A 23,144-nucleotide genomic window follows, 5' to 3' on the forward strand; every position below is an offset into this window, starting at 1 on the left:
CATCACAGCAGCGCGTAAAAATGCAGGCCAAGCAAATAAGCTGCTGAGGAGCTATTTGTAGGCATTGCTGCCAAACCCGGGTAAGGCTGCTCACTCTTCTGCGATCAATGCTTTAAACCTGCTATAGCACTGGGAGCAGCATGCATTATTTTTTTCGATTTATTCTGGAATGATTGTGTTTGGAGAACTTGACCTGGATCCGTTGATGACCGGCGGCCGGTGCGCGCAACAACGCAATTAGATCCAATTCAAAACTTCACGTTCACAGACAATCCAAAGCGTGAAGGAGCGCGACATGATGACGATTATGCATGTTTTAGCAGACAGATTGTTACTATTTATCATCACTTTTGATTAGATCTTTTTAGTCGTCTTCTTCTTGGTGAAATCATCATGCCGCACACTCGCAACAGGAACCCAAGTCCAATCCCAGAGGTGACATGGGACACTGGGTTGAAAGAGATGAACGAGACCTGGAAGGGGGCTATTGCTTGCTTGGGAGTTGCTATCTTTTTTGTCATGACAATTGGGATCATTTATTGGCAAGTTGTGGATCAACCCAACAAGAACTGGATCCTGAAGGGGAGCTTTAGTGGGCTTATTTGGGAGAGACGGACGCAAACTCTTGTCATACAGACACTGAATGAGGACAAGACTTTTGCGGAGATAGACGTGGAGAACGTGGGGAACACTGATATTGAGGTTCCGTTCGTGAGGAACATGTGCTGGCTTAACAAAACCGAGTTCTGCTACACTTGGGATTCGGTCGCAGAGGTGAAGATATCTTTGGAATCAGAGGAGGACTCAGATACCGAGTGTTACAGTGTAACCTGGACTCCAATTCACTGTCACGTGGACCTGAAGGTAAAATGTCATTCGAACTTTTTTTAAACACTTTTGAAATGTTCCAAATAGAACACGAATAATTTTGTATAGCCTTACGTCATTGAAAAAGTTCCACAAAAATCAATTGTTCTGTCTTTAAAATAACAAATCATTTGTTTCAAGAAACATGTAGAACTTTTATTCAAGAACCAACAAAACGTGTATGGTGTGAAAATTTCTCGCACAGAAACCAAATAGTTACAGCTAGCACAATTAGCTAAACATTAACTAATATTTATAATATATAAATCAATAAGTGACCATGTTAATGTGTTTGTTTTGCCAGCGACGATCCTAATGGTGATCGCTATAGTTGCCATGGTTACCGCTAAGCTAACGTGATTTTTGTTCGCTACGGTTTATTTATGGTTTGATGAAAATACTCGACTTTTTTTTTTTTTTTTTTTGGGTTACTGAAATGTTTGAAATCCTAACTGAAACATAGCCCTATAAAATAAATATTTCTTTTTTTGGCCTCCTTTGTGGCCTTCGAGTCCTAATTAAAATGCTTATTTAAAAGTTTCTTGTTTCAGAAGATATCCTTAAGGATAAACATTTTAACATCTGAATGGCTCATTGATTGCATTTAACTTTAACATGTTGTTTCATTATTTAATTAGTGGCTTTTATTTGACTTTAAATAGGTGTCGAATAGGCATTCGTACCTGCCAAAAAAGTTTTTAAAGCAAGGTTTAAAGTTCACCAGACTAAAAAGGCCACACAGATACATTTGACAGATTTCCGATAAGACAAGGTCTTCTTTGTTCAGCAAGCACCTAATGCAGTTCGGAAGTTTTCGAGTTTAATCCCTTCATTGCCCACATTTCCTACCTCAGTAATGCTCTGTTGTGTGTTATTTTCGATTTAAGCCTAAGAAAGCTTTGCTCAGTTCAATCCTTTTACTTATAAGTATTCTGCACCTGTTTTCATGTGTTATGAGATCCATAAGCTTCTTAGCTGGATGTCCAGATTTTGGTCACTAATGGAAACTTTATACAATCTATATGAAGAAACTAAATCATTGACTGTATAATTAGTACTTCAACTAGCAATAAAGGATCTATCTATGGCATAGATGGACCACAATAATACAGTTTGCGGATAGTCACCCTCTTTCTCTCTCAGGACTGTTTCTCCATGGTGAATATTTCGTGGTACGGAGGTGCCAGTGTCCATGCGCCCAACTGGCCAATAAATGATGCCAACATTTCCATGCAGCCCTTCACAGTCAGTGACCTTAGGAACAACCCTTCTGGCTTCGGATCCGTTTTAGAACGCTACTTCCTGGGATCCTCAGGTAAGCAGACAGGAACTCCATGTCAGTAACTGTCACCCCCATAGCCAAATTTGGCCACCCTGCCCTTTCACATTTTGTTGACCAGTCCAAACATACATTCACTTGTGACTATGTACACAATTCTAAACTGCCTCGGGTCTGAGATCACGGGGCTCTACTGTACATAGAGAGCATGTAACAATACGGATGGTTGCTTCTGCTTGCTGAAAGATTGCAAAACAAAGGACATCGGACTTGAGTCTGAACCCATTGGTATTTGTCAGCAGATGCCTGATGTTTATATCGAGAGTTAATTAAGCAAACAATCTCAGGCAGATTTAAATAACCATTGCGTTTATGTCTGGCTGTTAGTTTGATTCGAGGCACGGTGGGAGATGTTTACGGACAGATGCGTAGTGGATTCAAACATTATCCAAACCTCTCCAAATGTTAAACAGTTTAGACTTGCAGTAGTTATTGTGAAATAAGTCTACAACATGGAAATATGTGCTATCAAATTTTACCCCCACACCAGATTTATAATATTAATTAACTAAATATTCATATTCACTCAGTATATTTAATCATTTTTGAGATCTTTATTTGACAAATTTACTGAGCATGTTTTTAACCTTTTATATGTGTTCTGGGTCAGTTTGACCCAAAAACATTTTTGAGTTGTCAGAAATACTGGTTAACCTAGTTACAAAAATATATTTTGATATGGCAGACCTTTTTATTCAAAGAAATGTACACTGTGTTGAATGCATTTTGTGAAAAACGTGCTTAAAAATAATTGATGAAAATTTGTATTTGTTTCCTTATTTGAATGTTAAATGTTTTCTGTTAAAGGTTTGCTATTTTACCCTTTTTTTTTTCATAGTGTGATTTTACGTGAATTTTTTTTTATCTAGTCAACAGTATATTTTATTGTATAATTTTCAATTCATGATGATATGACTATTGAAGAATTGTTCAAAAACTAGTTTGAATCAGTTTAACAAATCCTTCACTGAATGAACTCACTGAATCTGGCAAAGAGTGAATCTGTCTTGAAATGCAGCATATTTTGAGTATTTACGTGACGTATTTAAGTATTTAATGAAACTTAAAGCAGTGGTTATTGATATGTAAATTTACTTCCAGACCGATTCAACCACACAGCAGAAACCAGAACCGCCATCGACCTCCAGTATAGCAATGTGTCAATCCCTTTAGCTGGAAAAAGCTATAAAATTCAAGCTTCCCAGATGCATGCATCATTATTGACATGTGAAGGAAGTTTGAAACCACCGAGACTCTTCCTAGAACTGACCATCTGGCTAGATGTGGTATTCTAAGAATCTGAAAGGTCAGGGAGGTGACGAAGAGGTACTCAGAAGACCTTCAGATTACCTGTGTAAAGATGGGAGGTCCTGTCACAATCCATCACTACAGCACTTCATCAATCACTGGTCCGAGAAGTGCTTTAGTCCATGAGTTGAACAAAAAACTAAATCTAACAATTCTGATTGACAAAAAATTTCAACAGTGAGTTGATTAATTAACCAGCTTTGAACAATTCATTATTTGATTCACTTATTTAGGTTAATTAGCCAAAAGTAATAATGTCTACTTCATTTCAGTGAAATAAACAGCAGTCTAACCTGGTCTGTAATTTTTTAATATTATAATGTTTAAAAATTGCACAGGCATTGTACGAAGTGTTGTATTATGTGTAAGCAAAATTCCTGATAAACAGCTACCAAATATCACTAAGAAAAAGGTAATTTTCTGCAGTAGAATAATCCAGTTTTTCGTATATAATTTTTTTTTTGCACCTTAGGGCACGCAAATTAAATGTAACAAATTTGTTCATGTTATCTTGCTTTTGGAGGCTGATGCCTGCTGTTTGGGAATGCAGTCATGCAAGACAGTTCTGCGAGGTAATTATACCCAACCACTTTGACAACAGAATTTGGCTCAGGTATTTCATAATGACCAAAACATTTCAGATGATGTGCAGCAAGATCAGTCCACTGGTTAGTCCAGTTATGCCGTCCCCTTATGCAAAGTCAAGTGACTTTTTTGATGCGCATCAAGGAATTTATTTGGTAGATGAGTTTCCATCATAGTTTTTGCATGTTTTCTTATCAAATAAAAAAATCCACACCTCAATTGTGTGAATAAGTTTTAGTAATAGTACTGGTAACACCTTATTTTAGGGTGTTACCAGTACTATTTACTATTTACTTTTAGTTATTAATTTCTTAACACAGTTGACATTAAGCTGCCACTAGTACTCACACTCAAAGTGCAAACGTAGTATGTTTTTAGGCCCCAAAAGTGTGTTGGACCAACTTTATTTTATATGTTAAGTAAATGGTTAATATGTTCACCAAAGGGGTGTTGTGATGACCCCTCGTGCTTCGGACCAGCAGGCGTGCCATGCGAAGCTTGTGTGGGTGGGCAGCTGGTCTCTAAACATGGTTACCACTCAGAGCCGAGACACTCTCACAGCACCTCGTCACCCTCACTCAGTCCAGCAATTAATAACCCTATTTACTCAACACAGTCATGCTGCTTTTTTCGTACCACCGCATTATTGGTGTCTTCCAAGTTTGCGTGTGAGCTTTCAGCAGCTCAAAGGTGAAAGCGGTAATCTGCGTCCCAGACAGCTGAACAGAATTAGATTAAAGCGAAAGGGCATGCCATCAGCTAAGGACATAATATTCGTCATGTGACATAAACAAAGGCCTTTTATGATTTCCTAGATCATTGTTAGTCCCACTGAGTGTTATGTAACTCCGTGAGCAGTTTAACCGAAACAATCGCATGATTTTAATCCCTTTTCCACCTCGCTAAAGGGCGGCCTTGATTTTGTAGAGACCTCTCAAACCCGTCTCTAATTGGCTCACTTTTAAGACAGAAATGTTGAGCTTCCTGCCAATGCAGCTGTCCCAGGTTGCCAAGTAACCGCAGACATATCGTGGTATATAATGCTCAGTGGCATAACAATGAAAATCATGTTGGCTCAGATTTGTAAGGTGACCCAGCAGCTGCCTTTGGCCACGGCTCTCGGCTGTTATTGGTCAGCGGTGTGTTGATAATGGACATAATTGTTTTTCCTGAGTCGCCGCTGTGCAGCCAAATGGCATGTTGTTGCTCAGGCCTGTAAAACGAGCCCCCGGCGAACCGGGGCAAACCCAAAGGTAAACTTTTCAGCACTGTATATTTACATGTAGGCCTTGAAATCGGATAGGGGTTTTAAACAGGTTAGTTATGTGGAGCTTCAGTCATGCGACGTCTGTCAAATAGCTTTGTCCACTTTGTTGATGAGAGACATTATTGAAGTGTCCAGGCAAGTTGTGTCCTTTACTGGGTTCGCTGACAGTTGTGTCTGGTCCAACATGATGACCGAAAGAAAATGAAAGAGACTGAGACGTATTTAGATTTCGATGGTTTCCAAGTAATGATGTCCCCCTTTGGCTATGCTAATTGGATGCACCAACAACAACAACAACAACAACAACAATAACAACAAAACGATTAATGTTTTCATTTAGCAAGATAAATAAATAACGTTTATTTAATAATTAATTGATTGATCAAATGTATTTAATGACCAAAATTGTAAATAGACACTGACACCATCAAAGCATCAACAAATTTCAATTTCATTCTGTCTGTCAATTATTGTGGCTTTCCAAAACAGTTGCAATCAAAATTAATTTTTGACGTAATAAATTTGGTTGTTCGAATTTTATGTGCAGCAAACATATACCAAAATATAATGAAAAAATATGATCCTTTTCACAGGAGTGTGAACACATAAAAAGTGTGAATGAATTTTTTATTTATATTTTTGGTTTGTTTATTTCCTTGTCAGTTGTGTTTCAGTAGCAACGGGTCTGAAAATGTGTGTTTTTGTGGTGTCGTGTTGTCATGATGGCTCTAAAAAACTAGTTGAATGGGATTTATGCTTCTGGTCAATTATTTAGAAAACAACTATCCACCTAAACTAATGCCAAAATATTAAAATCTAATGTCAAAATACAGAGAAACATTTCCATGCAACCAAATTTGACCAAAAATACCAAAATTAAGATTGATAGATCAACAGTTCTAGTACATCTATTTTGTAATGATACATTTTTAATGCAATCCTCTATGAAAGCAGTCTGAATAGTACACAGTGAACCAAAATTACACTCTTATGTTTACATTTTGTACAATGGTGCATTGTTGCCATATACATATTTCTTTCTGCACAATAATGTCATAATAAAGAGATGGTATGTCATTAAAACAATATATATTCTTCTAATGACATATTATGTCATAAAATATGTTTTACCCATTACAATGGCATACTATATCTTTAAAACCATAGCTATATAACAACATTACGTGAGTGAGGCGATTATCTGTAATTTTGGAATTTGTATTTGAGAAATCAGACATTTGCAAATGATACAATAAAACCTTGGCCTGCCTCAGTGTTTAAATCTTGACCACACTGCTCAATAAAATCACACTGAGTCTATCATTACAAAAAACACATGCAATTTTTAGTTTGAAAATGGAACAAAATAGTGCTTGAATCTCAATTTGAATCTAGAGTTTTGTGGGTGGTTGCTACTGTAGACCGTTTCTAACAAAAGTCAAAAGACACCAGTTCAAGTCTTTAGATATTGCTTTAATGTAAGTCAATGGGAATTTGAATCTCATTTATTTTCTGCCAAGCCAATGCCGTATCACTAACCTTCAGTATAAGCAATAGTAATAGTGATGCATGACCTGAAAAACACCACTAATGAACAGTTGTGTGACACGTGAGCCTGAAGTCATGTATATTGGCAATCAAAGTTCATTTTTTTGTACGTGTCCAGTGTTGGACGCTTTGAGTTTTACCCTTCAAACGGGGCCCCATTCTTAAGGTGTGTATAACATGGGTTCTGCACAGAGGCGAATACATAACTGTCATTTGCTGACGTTTAAGAGACTTTCAGCTTGAGTTATGAGCAAGGTGGGTTCTACAGAAGCTGAAAAAGAGGGGGAGCGTCTATTATTTTTAGAATAATTCCCCACAGTAACTACTACCAGCTTTCCTGAAATATTTTCCACTCTGTCTTTAAAGCAAAGATGAATAACAGCATCCCATCTCACTTTTTTCACCTAATATGGACTGGATGAGAGCAGAGAGTGGAACAATTTTCGAACAATAAATGAATGATTTGCAGAAATGCTTAGTGCTATTTCATATCAATAATAACAGAGTACTGTATAACTTGATATAAGGGAAAATACGCAAAGGAGAAAACAACTGAAAAGAGGTTTCATTCTTTACTTTGTCTTCCAAATGGCTTGTCAGCGTTGTGAACTCTCTCCTATTTGTGCATTCAAAGACATGTTTTGTATGTTTGGATGGGATTAGTTAAACTGATACTCTAATTTTTGTACTTAAAGTGATAGTCATGATAATTCTGTTATCATTACTCACCCTCATGTCATTCCAAACGCAGTGTTTCTACGTTTCTTTTTTTTTTTTTTTTTTTTTGTCAATTCAAAAAACAGAAGATAGAAAGTCATACAGGTTTGGAAAACCATGACAGAATTTTTTTATTTTTGGCATGAACTGACCCTTTAAGAGAAGTTTCTCAAAATAAAAGGGAAAAGGAAACTAACGAGAATAACATATCATTGTTTTGTCGACTGAGCCAAGATTAGGCCATAGTTCAATTAGGACATTTAAGTAATTTTTTTATAAATGTGCCCTTAGAGATAACATTACTGGGGTGCATCTTGAGACAAAACTAAGGCACTGATATATTTTAAGATCAGTCAGTGCAAGTTTATTTCAGTTGAAACAGCTCATACTTACATTTTAGTGTGGGATTAGGTTTAAGCCTTGAAACTGGGGGATAATGTTTATTGTTAGATAATTGAATATTTTGGCATGTGTGTGGGGTGGCATGTTAGATAAGGGTTAGTTATGCCCAGTCTGGGAGAGAAGGTTTACAGGTTATGAGTTGTCACTGTCTGTTCACAATAAGTGCAGAGCAAAAACATCTTTTTCTAATGTAATGCAGAACCCCCCCTCCCCCACCACCCAAATAATTACAAATGTATAATTTTTTTTTTTTTACATGCAAATTTGTTTCAAATCTAAATGGTCAAAAATGTGTTTTACATAATGCGCAATTTTACATGCTGTGTCTAACTGTTAAGATGAGGCCTCTAATTTGTCAACATGCTCAAAACTTTGCTGAAAAACTTATTGTGCACAATCTACTACATGCCTTCTGTCGTATGAAGGATAGTTTATACTGTTTCTAGAAAATAAAATAGCTTTTTATTTACTGTAACTGTAAAAACATCCCCCTTCAGGTCATGTTTTGTCTTTGTGCTGTAAAAAGCTGTAAAATCTCAACTCTGAAAGGAAGTAAGAGCTTTTATATTGTGGAATATTGCAAGATGAACACTTACTGGATTGAAGCACCTTTGAAGTAAGGTTTACGTGATTATACATACATTAATTTTTTATGAAAATCATGTTCAAATGTGAGTATCAAATAAGATCCATCAGACATTTATTTGTTCATCTCTCAATCATCAATGTAATGCATTGAATTAAATATTTTGATCATAAAACTGAGCATTTAAATATAATCGTACGAAGACAGAAGATTTCATTGAATTACAAGAATTTCATCTTACTTTTTGGCGCTGTAAATATCAGCATCTGCACCAAATTGCCTTTTTGTTCTGTTTGGACCTCTATTTGTTTGTTTTTTCTCTTCAAGTTTGAGCTCCATATTCTCACTATATCATGCTATATGAGCCATAAAAGCCTGATGTATCAAATATGATACTCAACAAAAACACATACTGTATGCAAGCTTCTTTTGTTATATTCTGGCTAAAACTGCTCAATTTTTTGGTCTGTTATTTCGTATAGCTCGTATAGGTATAGTTCACCCAAACAAGAAACTTCTGTCATTAATTATTCCCCCTCATGTCGTTCCAAACCCATAAGACCTTCATTCATCTTCAGAACACAAATTAAGATATTTTTGATGAAATCCGAGAGCTTTCTGACCCTCCATAGACAGCAATGCAACTACTACGTTCAAGACTCAGAAAGGTAGTAAGGACATCGTTAAAATAGTGCCACACGTGTCGTGGTACTCTCATGAATGCGTATGGAAGAGTGACACAGAAGAGAAGAAATTGTTGAATAAAGTAATTATTGTTGTTTTCTTTGTAGCTTCATAAAATTAAGGTTGAACCACTGATGTCACATGGACTATTTTAATGATGTCCTTACTACGTTTCTGGGTTTTGAACATGTCAGTTGCGATGCGGTCTATGTAGGGTCAGAAAGTTCTCTGATTTCATTAAAAATATCTTAATTTTTGTTCCGAAGATAAACGAAGGACTTACAGGTTTGGAACGACATGAGGGGGAGTAATTAATGACATAATTTTCATTTTTGGGTGAACTATCCCTTTAATGTCATCATTGCTGGTGCTGTTCTACAGAACCACGGAACGGGGTCAATTATCATTGCACCATCATTGAGTTTAAAGACAGTCTATTTCTTGTGAACTACATTACATCTGAATAACAAAAACTGACCTAGAGTAACTTCTAAAATGATGCACTGCTCAGTGCTGGAAAATATTTCCAAAGATGTATTGTTTCATTTTAAAATCTCATTTTAAAGTCGTGGTGTGAGTTTGGGTGAGATGAGGAGCAGTTGGACGGACGGTGCTATGTGCGTCTACAGTGGGGTACATTGACATGGTGGTGAAATCGGAGAAGCAGGAGGAATTCCAGGGAGGGCAGCTACATCTGCACTCACCATTATCTGCTTCACATAATCTCAACTTTTCAGGTGCAGAAAGACATCAGAAGCGGCCCTCATATACCACCCACCTTCTCAAGAAGCTTTGAAAATATAAAGATTAAAAAAAGAAACTTTGAAAATATAAAGATTCAATTATAAATCCCAGTGTTTTTCTGTTCCAAACATCCCAGTCTTGGAATTTCCATGATACATCAGGCTGCTGTAAAGGCTGCTTTACTGTGGCAGGTCAAAAGATGGTATTTGGTTTCGTTCATGCTGTGTCTGCCATTCACACATAGTCACGAATGCAGTTACAGGAGTTAACGTGTGATCTGAAGTCACCTGATGGCTCAGCAGTGTCCAAGACTTGCATGTCAGCATCATTGACTGAACTGTTCACCATGTTATTTCCGATTACAGCTATTTCGTATTTCCTATTGAAACAAGAAGACATGCGGTATACCATTCAATTTTATTAAATTTTTTTACTCTTATTCAGCAAGGCTGGATTAAATTGATCAAAAGTGACATTAAAGACATTTAGGGCCAGATTTACTAAACAGGGCAAATTCGCGTTAGAGCGCTTTAAGACATGCTTTCTAAGACAAATTCTAGTGAATTGATGAGTGCAAATCTTAGTAAATCGCATTGCGTGATTCATTTAAATAATCTCCTCCCATAAATGTACCAATCGAATATATAAACGACCTCACAGTTAGCGGACATGGACTAAAAACCACAAAACTTCAGTCTTGATTTATTTGGGGATTTAAAATGTGCAAAGCTGACCATTAGTAACCCAATGTTGCTGTGTTTTTTTCAAAGGTGTGTCAGTTCTAGTCGCCCCGAACATCCCGCTTCATGTAGGAATGGAGAGCAGACAGCAGTTCTGTTTGCAGACGCCACCGAGTATGGAGCGCATGCCGCTGCAGTACACCGTGTGTGTTGGACACAACATTCGAGCCGTCCATCAGGAGTCAATGCAGCAGCTCTCCACAGCCAGACGAGAGCTGCCAAACATGGATGTCTTACGGTACTACAACTTTACAAACCCTTTTACATTGTTATCTTTCATTGTTATCTTTAACTTTGCATTTATCGGGGGCACAATTTTTAGCGCTTTATGATTAACAGTACCTGTCCAATATTAGAAGCAGAGGCACACCTTTTTATGCATCACTTTTTCTAAGTGTCAAAAGCATTAAAGGGTTAGCTCGCCCAAAAATGAAAATTAGCCTGTGATTTACTCACCCACGAGGCATCCTAGGTGTATATGACTTTCTTATTTCAGACGAATCCAATTGAAGTTATAAAGTAAATAGTCTCATGAGCACTGTTGCCAACTCTATTTTTTTTTTATTATTATTTATTATCATCAATATTATTTATTATCAATTATTTATTACCAAAAAATGTGCCTGCAACATATTAAACTGAAACCACTCTTTTATCTGAAAAGCAAAAACAGACGCTATTTTACAAAAATCAGCAAACTGCAACAAAAGTGGGAACAAAAGTCATCTCCAATCACGTGTAAGCAGAATAGGATTAGCTTCAAAGTGGAGCTGTACACATAGTTATAGCCTAAAATATATAGAGGTCATTCTATTGAAATGTTCAATTTTCTGTCCCCCGAGCCTGTACAGAAATATTACACTTGAAAAACACTTGGTTATGAGGGGGCGGAACATTTGGCAAATTACGCTACGGCACTTATATTATTGCACTGGTTAGCTATTAACTGCGAGCAGACAGAGTGTCAATCAATGCATTGGAAAATACGGCGAATATAAATAAAGAAATTAAGTTGCTTGTCAGATTTTTCCCTAACAAGAAACCATATTTTTCGAAATAAGCCCAAAAAAGGCAACCCGCGACCAGGAATTTTTTCACGCAACTTTACAAAAAAAAGAAGCCCAAAGTTGCGTATAATACGCGGACTTAGCTACTGTGCTCATGAGAACGGTCACTCAACGGAAGAGAGGGGCGGGCGGTGAATTATAGCGAATCCATGTGTTTTTGTAAAAAAAATATCCATATTTCAAACGTAATAAACACTTTTCTCTCACTTCCGCTATTTGTCGTACGCGGAAGCCATTCCGGCGGATGACGTAGGACGAATGCATCGCGTGCCTCTGAGATATGCTGGTCTCACGAATTTGTTTACGGGAGAAAAGGAAGCAAAGTTTCCTTACTTTAGCAAAGGAAAACCAGTCTCCTCTTGGCTTATATTGAAATCCTCTGACATTTTTCTTTACAAATTCTTGTTTTGTGCTTGTAATTCATGACCGGCATTTTGTTTTGTTCTCTCTCCGTGTTCGTCACTAATCATGCAACGCCGACGTCCGAAGTCATCCGCCGGAATGGCTTCCGCATACGGCAGTCAGCGGAAGTGAGAATAAAGAGCTTATTACGTTTGAATTACGGATATTTTTCTTACAAAAACGCATAGATTCGCTACTGGAGACCTTTATTCACACCTGGAGCTGTGTGAGGCACATTTTATTACGGGTGCACACACTTTATTTCACGTGTTTTGGACTGTTGAAACACCCGCAGACTACAATGACAGAGCATAGAAGAGCAAGGACAATTTTTAATATAACTCTGATTGGATTTGTCTGAAAGAAGAAAGTCATATACACCTAGGATGCCTCGGGGGTGAGTAAATCACAGGCTAATTAAAATTTTGGGGTGAAATAACCCTTTAAAAAGTGCTTCATCAATTTGAATGTGCATTAAACAGATTTCTGATTCTCTTTTAATTGTAGATTCATGTGAATGAGAGTACCTTTTTTTTTTACATACAACTGTCAAAACACACAGACACACAAAAATGACTAAAAACACTGTATTATACGCATATGCAAGACATTATCATTTTAATGTTCATGTTTTACAAATACAGTACTGTTTTGAAAAGTTTGCATTTTCAGGCCCCCAAAACGCTGTTATCTTGAAACTGAACGGCCAAAACACATTAAACGGTTTTCCATTTTTAGTTGAAAACAGCGTTGTGTAAATGCCCCCTGAAATAATATGTTTTTTATGGAAATAAATTAACTAATAAATTAAAATGAATAAATAAACAAGTTTTATAAATACTGCTAGAGAGAGAGAGAGAGATTTGTATTCCTTACTATTGCGTAGTGCAATGTTATTTTAGTATCAGTGATATGCTTTTATAGTTTTTGTTAATATTTTGAATTAGATTTTTATTTTTATATTTTTTGTTTCCATTTCAATTTTAGTTACATTTTTAGTAATTTTGTTGTTGTTGTTGTTTTTGTCATTGTTAGTCCATATAGTTTGTTTAGCTATTACATATACTATATATTAGTTTTTAGGGTTACACTTTATTTGAAGGTGTCCTTGTTACAGTGTAATTATGCATTTAAGTACTGAGTAACATTAATTATCTACATGTACTTGCAGTATATGGTTGGGGTTAAGATTAGAGTTTGGCTTAGGGTTACTTGCATGTAATTATGCATAATTTATTTTTATTATAATACTAAGTACATGTAACGTGTAACAAGGACACCTTAAAATAAAGTGTTAGCGTATTTAGTTTAGTTATTTTGGTACTTAATAAAATTTTTAATGAAAATTAGAAATATTTTCTCAGCGACTAGCTGAGATATAATAAATTCAATATTATTTGTATTTTATTTGTATTTTGTTAATAATTTTTTAAAGCTTTTAGTTAGGGATGCACGATATTGGAATTCTGCCGATATTCGATATGCCGATATTTTTCAACTCATTTTGGCCGATATCGATGCCGATACCGATATATTTCCTTTTGTTTGGAAACAACACCAAGTCTCTCCTGTGCAGAAATTATAAGCAAAATATTATTCATTTTGGTTAACTTATTTATTAGAATTAAATAAAAAATAATAAAGGTTTTTTAACAGTACATTGAAGCTTTGAAAATAAATATAAATAAACTATAATCAATCGCTGCATTTTTTCCCCCAGAAAGATGCAGTGTTAACCCTAATATTTTATTTTAAGATTTAACATTTGTAGATGGTCTAAAACAAAAGAGTTGTAAAAATTCTGAAAATCTTTTAGAGCTCATGATTTGTTTAAAAAATAAAACGTTACACATTAATGAATAAATCAGTATATATAAAATTATTTAATTTACAAGTGTCATGTTTGTGATTTTTTTTTCATGTAAGCTATAGCTTCTGACCATTAAATCAAAACATACTTATGTTATTACATCAATTACTGCTTTATTTAATCAGAAACACAGTCTAAATGTTATTTGTGTAGGCTATTTTACTTTTAATTTAATTAGAAGTAGGCCAACTGCGCCCCTACTATTAAAACTACTTACCGAACGGGCATTAGGACCTGGGGGAGGCTGTCACTGCTGCCCCTGCTTGTGCTATAATAACTGTTTACTCTATCCCACACCGAACGCGTCATTCTGTACATGCGTTCACACATTAAATGCAGCGATCCAAAACGGTCAATCTATTCATCATTCAGACAAAACTTTGCTTCAAGAATGAGCCACATTGCTGACGTGATCTAATCGCTAGCACACCCTGAGCACATGCGAGTTAACCCCTTCCCCTAATCGGCAAGACATATCGGCATAATTTTGCATATCAGGCCGATGCCGATATTTACATTTAAAGTCATTATCGGCCGATTTCGATATCAGTCCGATAATATCGTGCATCCCTACTTTTAGTTAATATTACCTGATGTGTTGGTGTACATTAATTTGAAGACTCTACTCTAACAAATACAATATTTCTCTGAAGGCTGCCTTTCTGGAAGCTTCTAGCAAACGTGGACTCAGGGGCCAAGCTAGAGCGTGAGCTGAGAACCTTCTCAAACCGGCTGAAGCGGCATCACCTGGGGGAGGGAGTCATCAGCCTCGACGAACATTCCACTGATCTCCTCGCCAACATGGTGGGTCACGCACTCTAAATCACCCTCTGCCTGCTTCCTGCAACACAATAACGTCTGACTGTTCGGTATATCAAATGATAGATATGTGCTTTTAAAATAAGTATTTTTATGCTCATCAAGGCTGCATTTATTTAAAAAGAAATACACAAAAACTGATAGTGTAAAATATTATCACAATTTCAAATTGAATATATGTTCAAATGTAATTTATACCTTTGATGCAAAGCTGAATTTTTAGCATCATTACTCCAATAATAATAATAACAACAATAATATAAAAGCATCAAATCAAGTAGCTTGTTGTTGTATAAATAATAATACAAACAATGAACAATGAACCCCATGTAATAAATAGGTTGTGAGAAAGCTGAAGTCATTCAGTGTCAGAGTGGCTGTGGTGATCTGTAGTATATTCCCCGTCTCTGACCTTCAGTGTGCTGTTTAATCTCCAGCCGTCAGCAGCTCGGCCTCTGCACCTGTTGTAGCTCCAGGCCTTCAGGCCTTCATTTTCCGCCTCAACACCCCTCCGGCTCGCACAGCCCACAGAGCCAACTGGGCTGCTTCTTCTGCATGTACATGTTGAAAATTATCATCTATCAATTGATTTGTTTACGGTTTATGTTTATATTTATGTATGGCTGTGTACAATTAAGTGCAACCACTCAGTAACAGGGTTATTATGGTTAACTATAACCATTAAAAAAAGCATGTTCATTGATTAAAATAAAATAAAATAAACGTATACTGAAATAAAATACAAAAAAGCATATTTTATTTCAGCCAGTCGACAAGGCAACATTTCTCGTCAAGCTAAAGTACTAAAATAACTAAATAAACTAAAACTAATAAATAAAAATGAATAAATCCTATAGACATAATAAACAAATGTATTCATTTTTAAGTCAATTAAAAGATCCAAAAAAAAAATTGCATCATGCAGGGTTATCATCAACTAAAACGTCATGGTTTTGGTTTTAGTCAACCCTGTGTGACGCTTCTTTTTCCAGATCTTGTCATTTATTAAAAAACATTTATTTAAAACAAAAATTTTTTTTTTGTATTTTTGGTCAATAAAACAAAAACAACTACATTATTTGAAATAAATATTAAAAATAAAATTATTAAAAATAAAATATTAAAAAAGAAGAGAAAATAACATTTTATTTCTGCTAGCTGCCAAGCCAACATTTCAATTTTTTTCTAAGTACAAACATGAATAAATCTAAATATATAATTGAACTTGAAAAATGGAAACAGAAAATAATATATAAATAAAAATCTAATTTAAAATATCAACAAAAACTATAATTGTTTATAAATTATACTAAAATAATTAACTATGTATTAAAAGTGTAAAATATAATGTATGTACATTAAAAATGTATAGAGAACTATATGAAGAGATTTCAAAGTGTCACCTTTTTGTTTTCCACAGAAAAATACCAGAGTGGATATTTGGTTTAAATAAATGGCAGAATGACAGTGTTTTTCTAAAAAGAAATGAAGAGGCTAAAATCAATTTTACAAATTTTACAATTCACTTCAGCATTCAAGCAGCATCAGTGTCAGCTAATGTGCATAACCATGAGTAATTATATAAAGTATATTGAAATCTGATTTAGATCCTTCTTAGGCATTGAGCAGTGTGCATATGTAACATTTTGTACTAAAAAATCTTTGTTTAATCAGATTGTGAACTGTAATTAGCCTTCATCAGAATTATAAAACATAATTCGCCAAACTATTTTGAGCCATACACTAGGTGGAAAACCCAGTTTAAACGAACAGTTAACCCAAAAGAAGAAAACCATTGTTTCAGTCGTCAGTTACTCACCCTCATTTTGTACCAAACCTGTATGACTTTCAAAACAAGTGACCACTAGTGGTGCATAAATGACAGACTTCGCTGTTAATTTTCATGCGGTTGATGGTGAGGTTTCTGAAGGACTCATTATAATCACGAACACAGGCCAGGGTCTGGCAGGACGCGTTTCGTTTCAATACGGAGGTACATAGCAGGCAGAGTTACCGTGGGAACACTGTGTTCAAGTAAAAACGTCTCACGTTAAAAGCCACCAGCTGGCCTATTAAGTTCATTCTGACAGAACAAAACAGTCCGAGCTGCTCAGTGGACATGAAAGGCTTCATTTTTCTAAACGGATCTGCAGCCGGTGAGGAGGGGTCAGGATCTGATCCCCTGAGAGAAAGACACACATCTCTGGTTCACTGAAATGGCAGCAGGGAACTGGTTAGGTGATACTTGCTGTGTTATGGAGACTGATATGTTGTACCAGTGTGGGCCATCTGTGTTATGTTAGCTTTGTCTTTTTACCTCTTTTTTATGCATTTCTCAATGCTTTTATCCAAGGTTTATAGTGCATTCAAGTTGTATATTTTATCGTAATGCATATTTAGGTTGTGTTTTAGCGGCTGAACTATGAACAGACTGAAAACCTCAAGGCTTGTACCTGAATTCCCCACATGAGCACCACAGCTTAACATCTCTGGAGCATTTGCTGTAACCACAAAACCAAGACCCCAACAACACTTCTTTATTCATGCTAATGGGTAATATCACTATATAGTTGGGTCAGTGACAAATAAGAGTGCTAATGCTGGTTTTGTATACCTCTTTCAACAAAAGTTTCATTTTAATGAGTCTAAAAATGTCATATGGTGTAACCATCAAATAAAAAGTAATAACATTTTCCTTACACCCTGAATATATCTTTATTTTCAAGAATGTTTTAAAATATATTTTTAAGTAATTAATTTATTTATTTGTTTTACAAATAAAATATAGTATTAATTCATAAATATTACTTGTTTTTTGGAGTGTGGCACCACATGACATTTTACAACCTGAGACTTATTGATATCATGCTAAAGGCATTCATAGCAATGTCAGATTTATGTTTATATGGTTTCACATGGTTTTGAAAAACTTTAATATCTCCTTTTTAATCATTTTAAAAACGGTCTAAAACTGTCATGTGGTGTAACCATGAAATAAAAAGTAATAACATATTATCCTTACACCCGGAGTATTTTTTTTCCTCCAGATGTATTAAATATGTTTTCAAGGTATTTAAAAAAATTATTATTAATTCATAAATATCATTAGTTTTTGGTAAGTTACACCGCATTACATTTTACAACCCAAACAACTGTGCTTTGCCATAAAAATTCATGTTTTCTGATATTATAAGAGACTTATTAACACATGATTAGTCTCAGACGGAACATTGGCTGATGCATACGTCTGATGCATACGGCACACAAAAGTGGAAACACTTCAGGAGTGTCGAAGTCGTCGTCAGATTGGTTAGATTATACAGGATTTCCTGTCGCGTTCTTTAACGTTCCGCCTGGAAACAAAGATGGCGTGGTGTCAATCCCCCTCACGAAAGAAGAAAGCTGTCGTGTTTACAACTGTGACGACGAGAGCTTATCAGGATCAACTAAACGCTGAATTTTCAAAAGTGTGTGAAATATTTAAAGTTTGTGGCATAGAATCTTTAAAATACGTCCGAGAGTTTTACACACCGATCTGTTATTGTGGTGACATTTCCACGCCCCGAAACGTGACGCTGAACGTCTGCAGGGTTGCACCACATGACTTTTTTGCGAATATGTTTTTTCTAAGAAAGAATAATCATTAATGTAATATATAATTATTAATATTATTAATTAATTAATAATAATTATTATAGGTTAATATGATATTAGGACAGTCTTCACACTGATATTTCTGACTTCATGCCCCCAAAATACATTTAAATTCAGAAATGCTATTGAGATAATAATTTATATATATATATATATATATATATATATATATATATATATATATATATATATATATATATAAACATATGCCCTTTACATATGCCCTTCATATTGTTTTTTGGATATAAAATAAAAACAGACATCTGTTTCGGCCAGAAAAAAATACAATCTCTGCATATCTAAGAATTTCCAATACGATTTATTGTTTATATTAACTCATTATGTTTTATGTTACACGGGCTGTTTTAAATTTTTTGACTAATCAGGACATTGTTCTTAGGCATGCATGCTTGATTGATCTCAAAGCAGTATAAATAACACTGAGCGGTTCGTTTCACAGCTGAATTCCTCTAGAAAGATCAGAGGCAGGTGAAAGAGGAAAAAAGCTAACTTTCTGCCAAGAAAAGAATGTCTAAAATACTTAAAAGGCTTATCAGAACATTAATGTCAATGTAATACTGACTACAGCCCTCCTATTACAATAACTCATGACTTTGATTTTACTCTTTTTAATTATGATTTTTTTTCTCATACAACACATTTTCCCTTCCATTGCACTTATATTTTGCTATATTGAAATAACTATATGTATTGAAAAATAGGCTATAGTCTCAAATTAAAAATTGTAATATTTGATTATGACCTAAAATAACAAAAACTGGGGACTTTATAACAAAAATGTCAGATCACCCACCATGAAGCATAATTGTGTGTGCTATCTGATACATGCACCAAACTTTCCCATATCCCAACCTGAATACAAATCATAGCACTAAATTGCAGTGGAAAACCTTCCCTTGTGTGACAGTTATACGAAACTCCAATTGGGAAAAAATCCCAATGCAGAGTTTTTTTTTTTCTTTGCTAGTTTCCATTTTAGCTTGAAATAACACAGTCATAAGCGGAACCAACAGCTTGACTTGGAATGGATTTGGTTATAAACAGACTTGCCAGTATTAGCTATTTATTGCACAGATTCCGCATAAGCACAGCGTTCGGCATGCCTGTACAATATGATTAATATTAATGACATTATTGTTATATTTTCTCAGACGCCGTGACTCTGTTAACAACTGTCATGGTAAAAACATTAATAGGAGCTGAGGTATTATTTTCAGTGATGGTAAAACGATAATATTTTCCATACTGTTAAAATAATCAACAAAATAAGAATACTGAGACGTTAACGCTGTTTTTAACTTCAAAAACCATTGCTTTCAGCTAAAATATGACTCCTCCATGCACAATATTGCTTTCTCCAGTGAAAAAGTCATCTCGTCTGAATCAGGAGAGAAATATGCACAAGATCAAGCATTGCTTACAAGTAAAATCCAAAACAGCTCTAAACAAATATGTTGGTGGATTTTGATGTGAGAGACAACATGAGATTGGCTTTTTTACTGGAGGAAGAATTATTAGTTATTATGGATTATGGCCTTGTTTTTTGACCAGAAGTCATGGTTTGAAGTTTTAACGTCTTAATATTGCATTTATTGTATTTCATTCTGATCCAAATCTCTCATCTATATCTCAGATGGCCTGAGGTGGCCTTTAAATAACATTTTTAGTCTTTTCTTCCAGTGATGTGTCCACCAAAACCAGAAAGATTTTACAGTTTTTCATGTAACCAAAATACCAATAGTAAAGAAAGATTTTATGCATAATGCAGAACTTTGAATTATAAACCATCCTGAAATACAACAGGACTCTGATTTTGAAATGTATATGCTTTACTACTTCCAGCTGCGCATTAAAAAGGCGAGGGACATAAAATATGCACTCGTACAATCACCTATAACATATTACAATATAAATACAATTAAGTAAACATTACCATAATTCGTCAACCGTAGATCATAAGAAATCATACACATGCAATATTCATTGATTGTGAACTGCCGTGTTTTGACTTCGAAATGCATAGCGCTCACATTTATTTAATGAATTCGTAGCCATTTGAGATTTATTATCATATTAGTCTGTTTTTCTTTCTTCAAATTTAAGACTTCTCAAATTGATAATAAAGACTTTTGTTATGCCACTTGTCTCGTTTTTAAGGACCACAGATCTAATAAAAACCTGTTTTATATGTCATGTGGTTCATTTGTTAAGTGTGATTTAGAAACACTGCTGAATTAAATTATAAACCTTATAAGAGATTTGAGAAAACATTTCTTCATACATAAGGTATTTTTATACAGAAAATTTATATTAAAAAAGTTTTTTATTTTTTGTACTTGAAAATATACAGCTGAATTCATTCATATTTCATATCTGGGTGTCATTCGTATCAAAAACCCCTGGCCTAAAGAATATGTTGCAGTCCAAAATATTATTTTATTTGAATGAATTAGCCTAAACTAGGTTATAACAATGAAAGTTCTTAAACATCAAATTTTTCTTTTCCTGTGTAGGTCAGAAATATGTTTTTCAACACAGTAACAAGCTTGATATGCAAGGTTAAATGTATAATTTCTGCACCAAAATGTATGACACTTTTTACACATGTGCCATTAGACAGACAAACAGACTGTTTGTTATCATTGCTAATTATTTTTTTTCCTTTCTAGGACCACAGCTACCTCAATAGCAAGAAAAGAACGTCTAAGAGACAGACGAGGGACCTCCCTTTTGTAAAGCTTCTAAACATTTCCATCACCCTGTCCCCATACCTGAGCGTGGACTCACAGCAGTTCCAGACCTCCATTCAAGAAGGCATTGAAGACTACTGGCTGAGTCTGCCCTCAGGACCACAGGGCCGACCGGTAACACTGACTGATTGCTTGTCACCGCGTCTGTCTAATTTAAAAGTTCTAGTTTTAATTTGCTTAGTTTTAGTTATTTTAGTACTTCAACTTAAAGGGAACATTTACATTTTAGATTTATTTTATTTTATATCACTTAATATATTACTTTTTTATGGTTTTAGTTTTACTTAACAATAATAATCCTGCTTGATGCCATTTTTTGTCTGGACCTATTAATTTATTAAAAAAATAATAAAAGCAATACAGACATACAGTGACTTGAAGTCTCCTATGAAGACGTTCTACATTTCTTAATGTAAATGAAAAATTTAAATGTTGATCTTTTGGGGCATAAAGTAAAAATGGTCAGGGTGGTACAACTGTCCTGATATTATATTAAAGGGCGGGGGGGGGGGGGGGGGGGGGTCTCATTAAAAGAATGAAATTCTTGAAAATAAATTATTAAACCATTTTATCAGGTTATATGTCATGTGGTGCAACTCCCCAGACACTTTGACTTGATTTATGATTATTGTTATGATTTAAATTCATGGTATCTGTCACAAAATTCTTTATTACCGTTAAATATTTTTATATGAAAATATGAAAGATGTGCACATTCATATGTATTAAAGGTGTAAGGAAAGTACTGTTATTACTTGATAGTTACAGTACATAACATTTATCTAAATTTTTCTTGAAAATTGTATAAAAGTTTCTTCAAAGCCATATGAAACCAACATGATCTTTTTAAAGAATTTTCACGTTTTGAACTAAAGATTTTTCCTATTCTTTTTTCATTAATACTCTTTGTTCTTGACCCATATGCTTACCTGCGCATTATTATTGTTTACTTTTAATTTTTACATGATTTCTCTTTCATAAGGTGCCTCTGTTGACTCAGTGGAAAGGAAAGTACAGTGTGAAGCTCAACATCACCAACCCAGAAACCACGAATTGGTTTCTGGACAAAGTGGACAGCTTACATAGCCATTTGGGCATGGAGTATGTCATCCTGGAAGGCGGTGAGGGAAACCCTTTTGAGGAACAGGCCCTGCGCCCCCCTCTGGCATGGGTTGGGGATGAATACATCAGACTCCTGGCTGACCTGGCTGAGAGGATAGGGGAAAATACCATTGTGACCTCAGGAACAAGGTATTTGGTTGAATGTTTTAAATAATCCCAATCAGTTACTGTGATTTTGCCAAGTAGCACATGGATCAACATCCTTGTGAGGTTTTAGGTTAGAGTCAGGGCTGGGATTGGGATTTTCAGGTAGTTTGGTTCAATTTGTTTGAGCGGAATGTTGTTCAAGGATCAACTAAAGATGACAATCCAAGAATTTACCCCATTTGGCAAAATCATGACCAACCTACAACTTTGGGAACAACTGACAGACTTTGTTCAGAGAGGGAACCAAAATCCAAAATCCATTCTTGGCGTGTCCGACTCAAATCTGTCATCTGAACCTCCAAAAAAATACACCAAATCTGATTATTATTATTTTTTTACAAGCCTGATCCGAACCACATGCATACATGTGATTTGAAATCTATTTAACTCTTTCCCCGCCATTTACAGGATCTTTCCATGTTTTCACTGTTGTATGGTAGGAGGCGCTATTACACATCTTCTGATGAGTGCTGACGTCTGGATCAAAACAAGAAGAAGATGCAGA

General features: G+C 35.2%; 1 protein-coding gene across 1 annotated transcript in view; it reads left to right on the forward strand.

Annotated features, from left to right (window-relative positions):
* Positions 1-390: 390 nt before the first annotated feature.
* LOC306866457 (SITS-binding protein-like) overlaps positions 391-23,144 on the forward strand; it is a 32,953-nt gene continuing 10,199 nt past the window's right edge. The window contains exons 1-6 of the mRNA XM_079411683.1: positions 391-864; positions 2,011-2,182; positions 10,818-11,025; positions 14,780-14,930; positions 21,290-21,484; positions 22,353-22,621. Of these exons, the coding sequence (XP_079267809.1) occupies positions 394-864; positions 2,011-2,182; positions 10,818-11,025; positions 14,780-14,930; positions 21,290-21,484; positions 22,353-22,621 (1,466 nt within the window). The 5' untranslated portion in view covers positions 391-393. The remainder of the gene's footprint in view (positions 865-2,010; positions 2,183-10,817; positions 11,026-14,779; positions 14,931-21,289; positions 21,485-22,352; positions 22,622-23,144) is intronic.

The sequence above is a fragment of the Barbus barbus genome (assembly GCF_936440315.1).
Source record: "Barbus barbus genome assembly, chromosome: 48".
Taxonomy (NCBI): domain Eukaryota; kingdom Metazoa; phylum Chordata; class Actinopteri; order Cypriniformes; family Cyprinidae; genus Barbus; species Barbus barbus.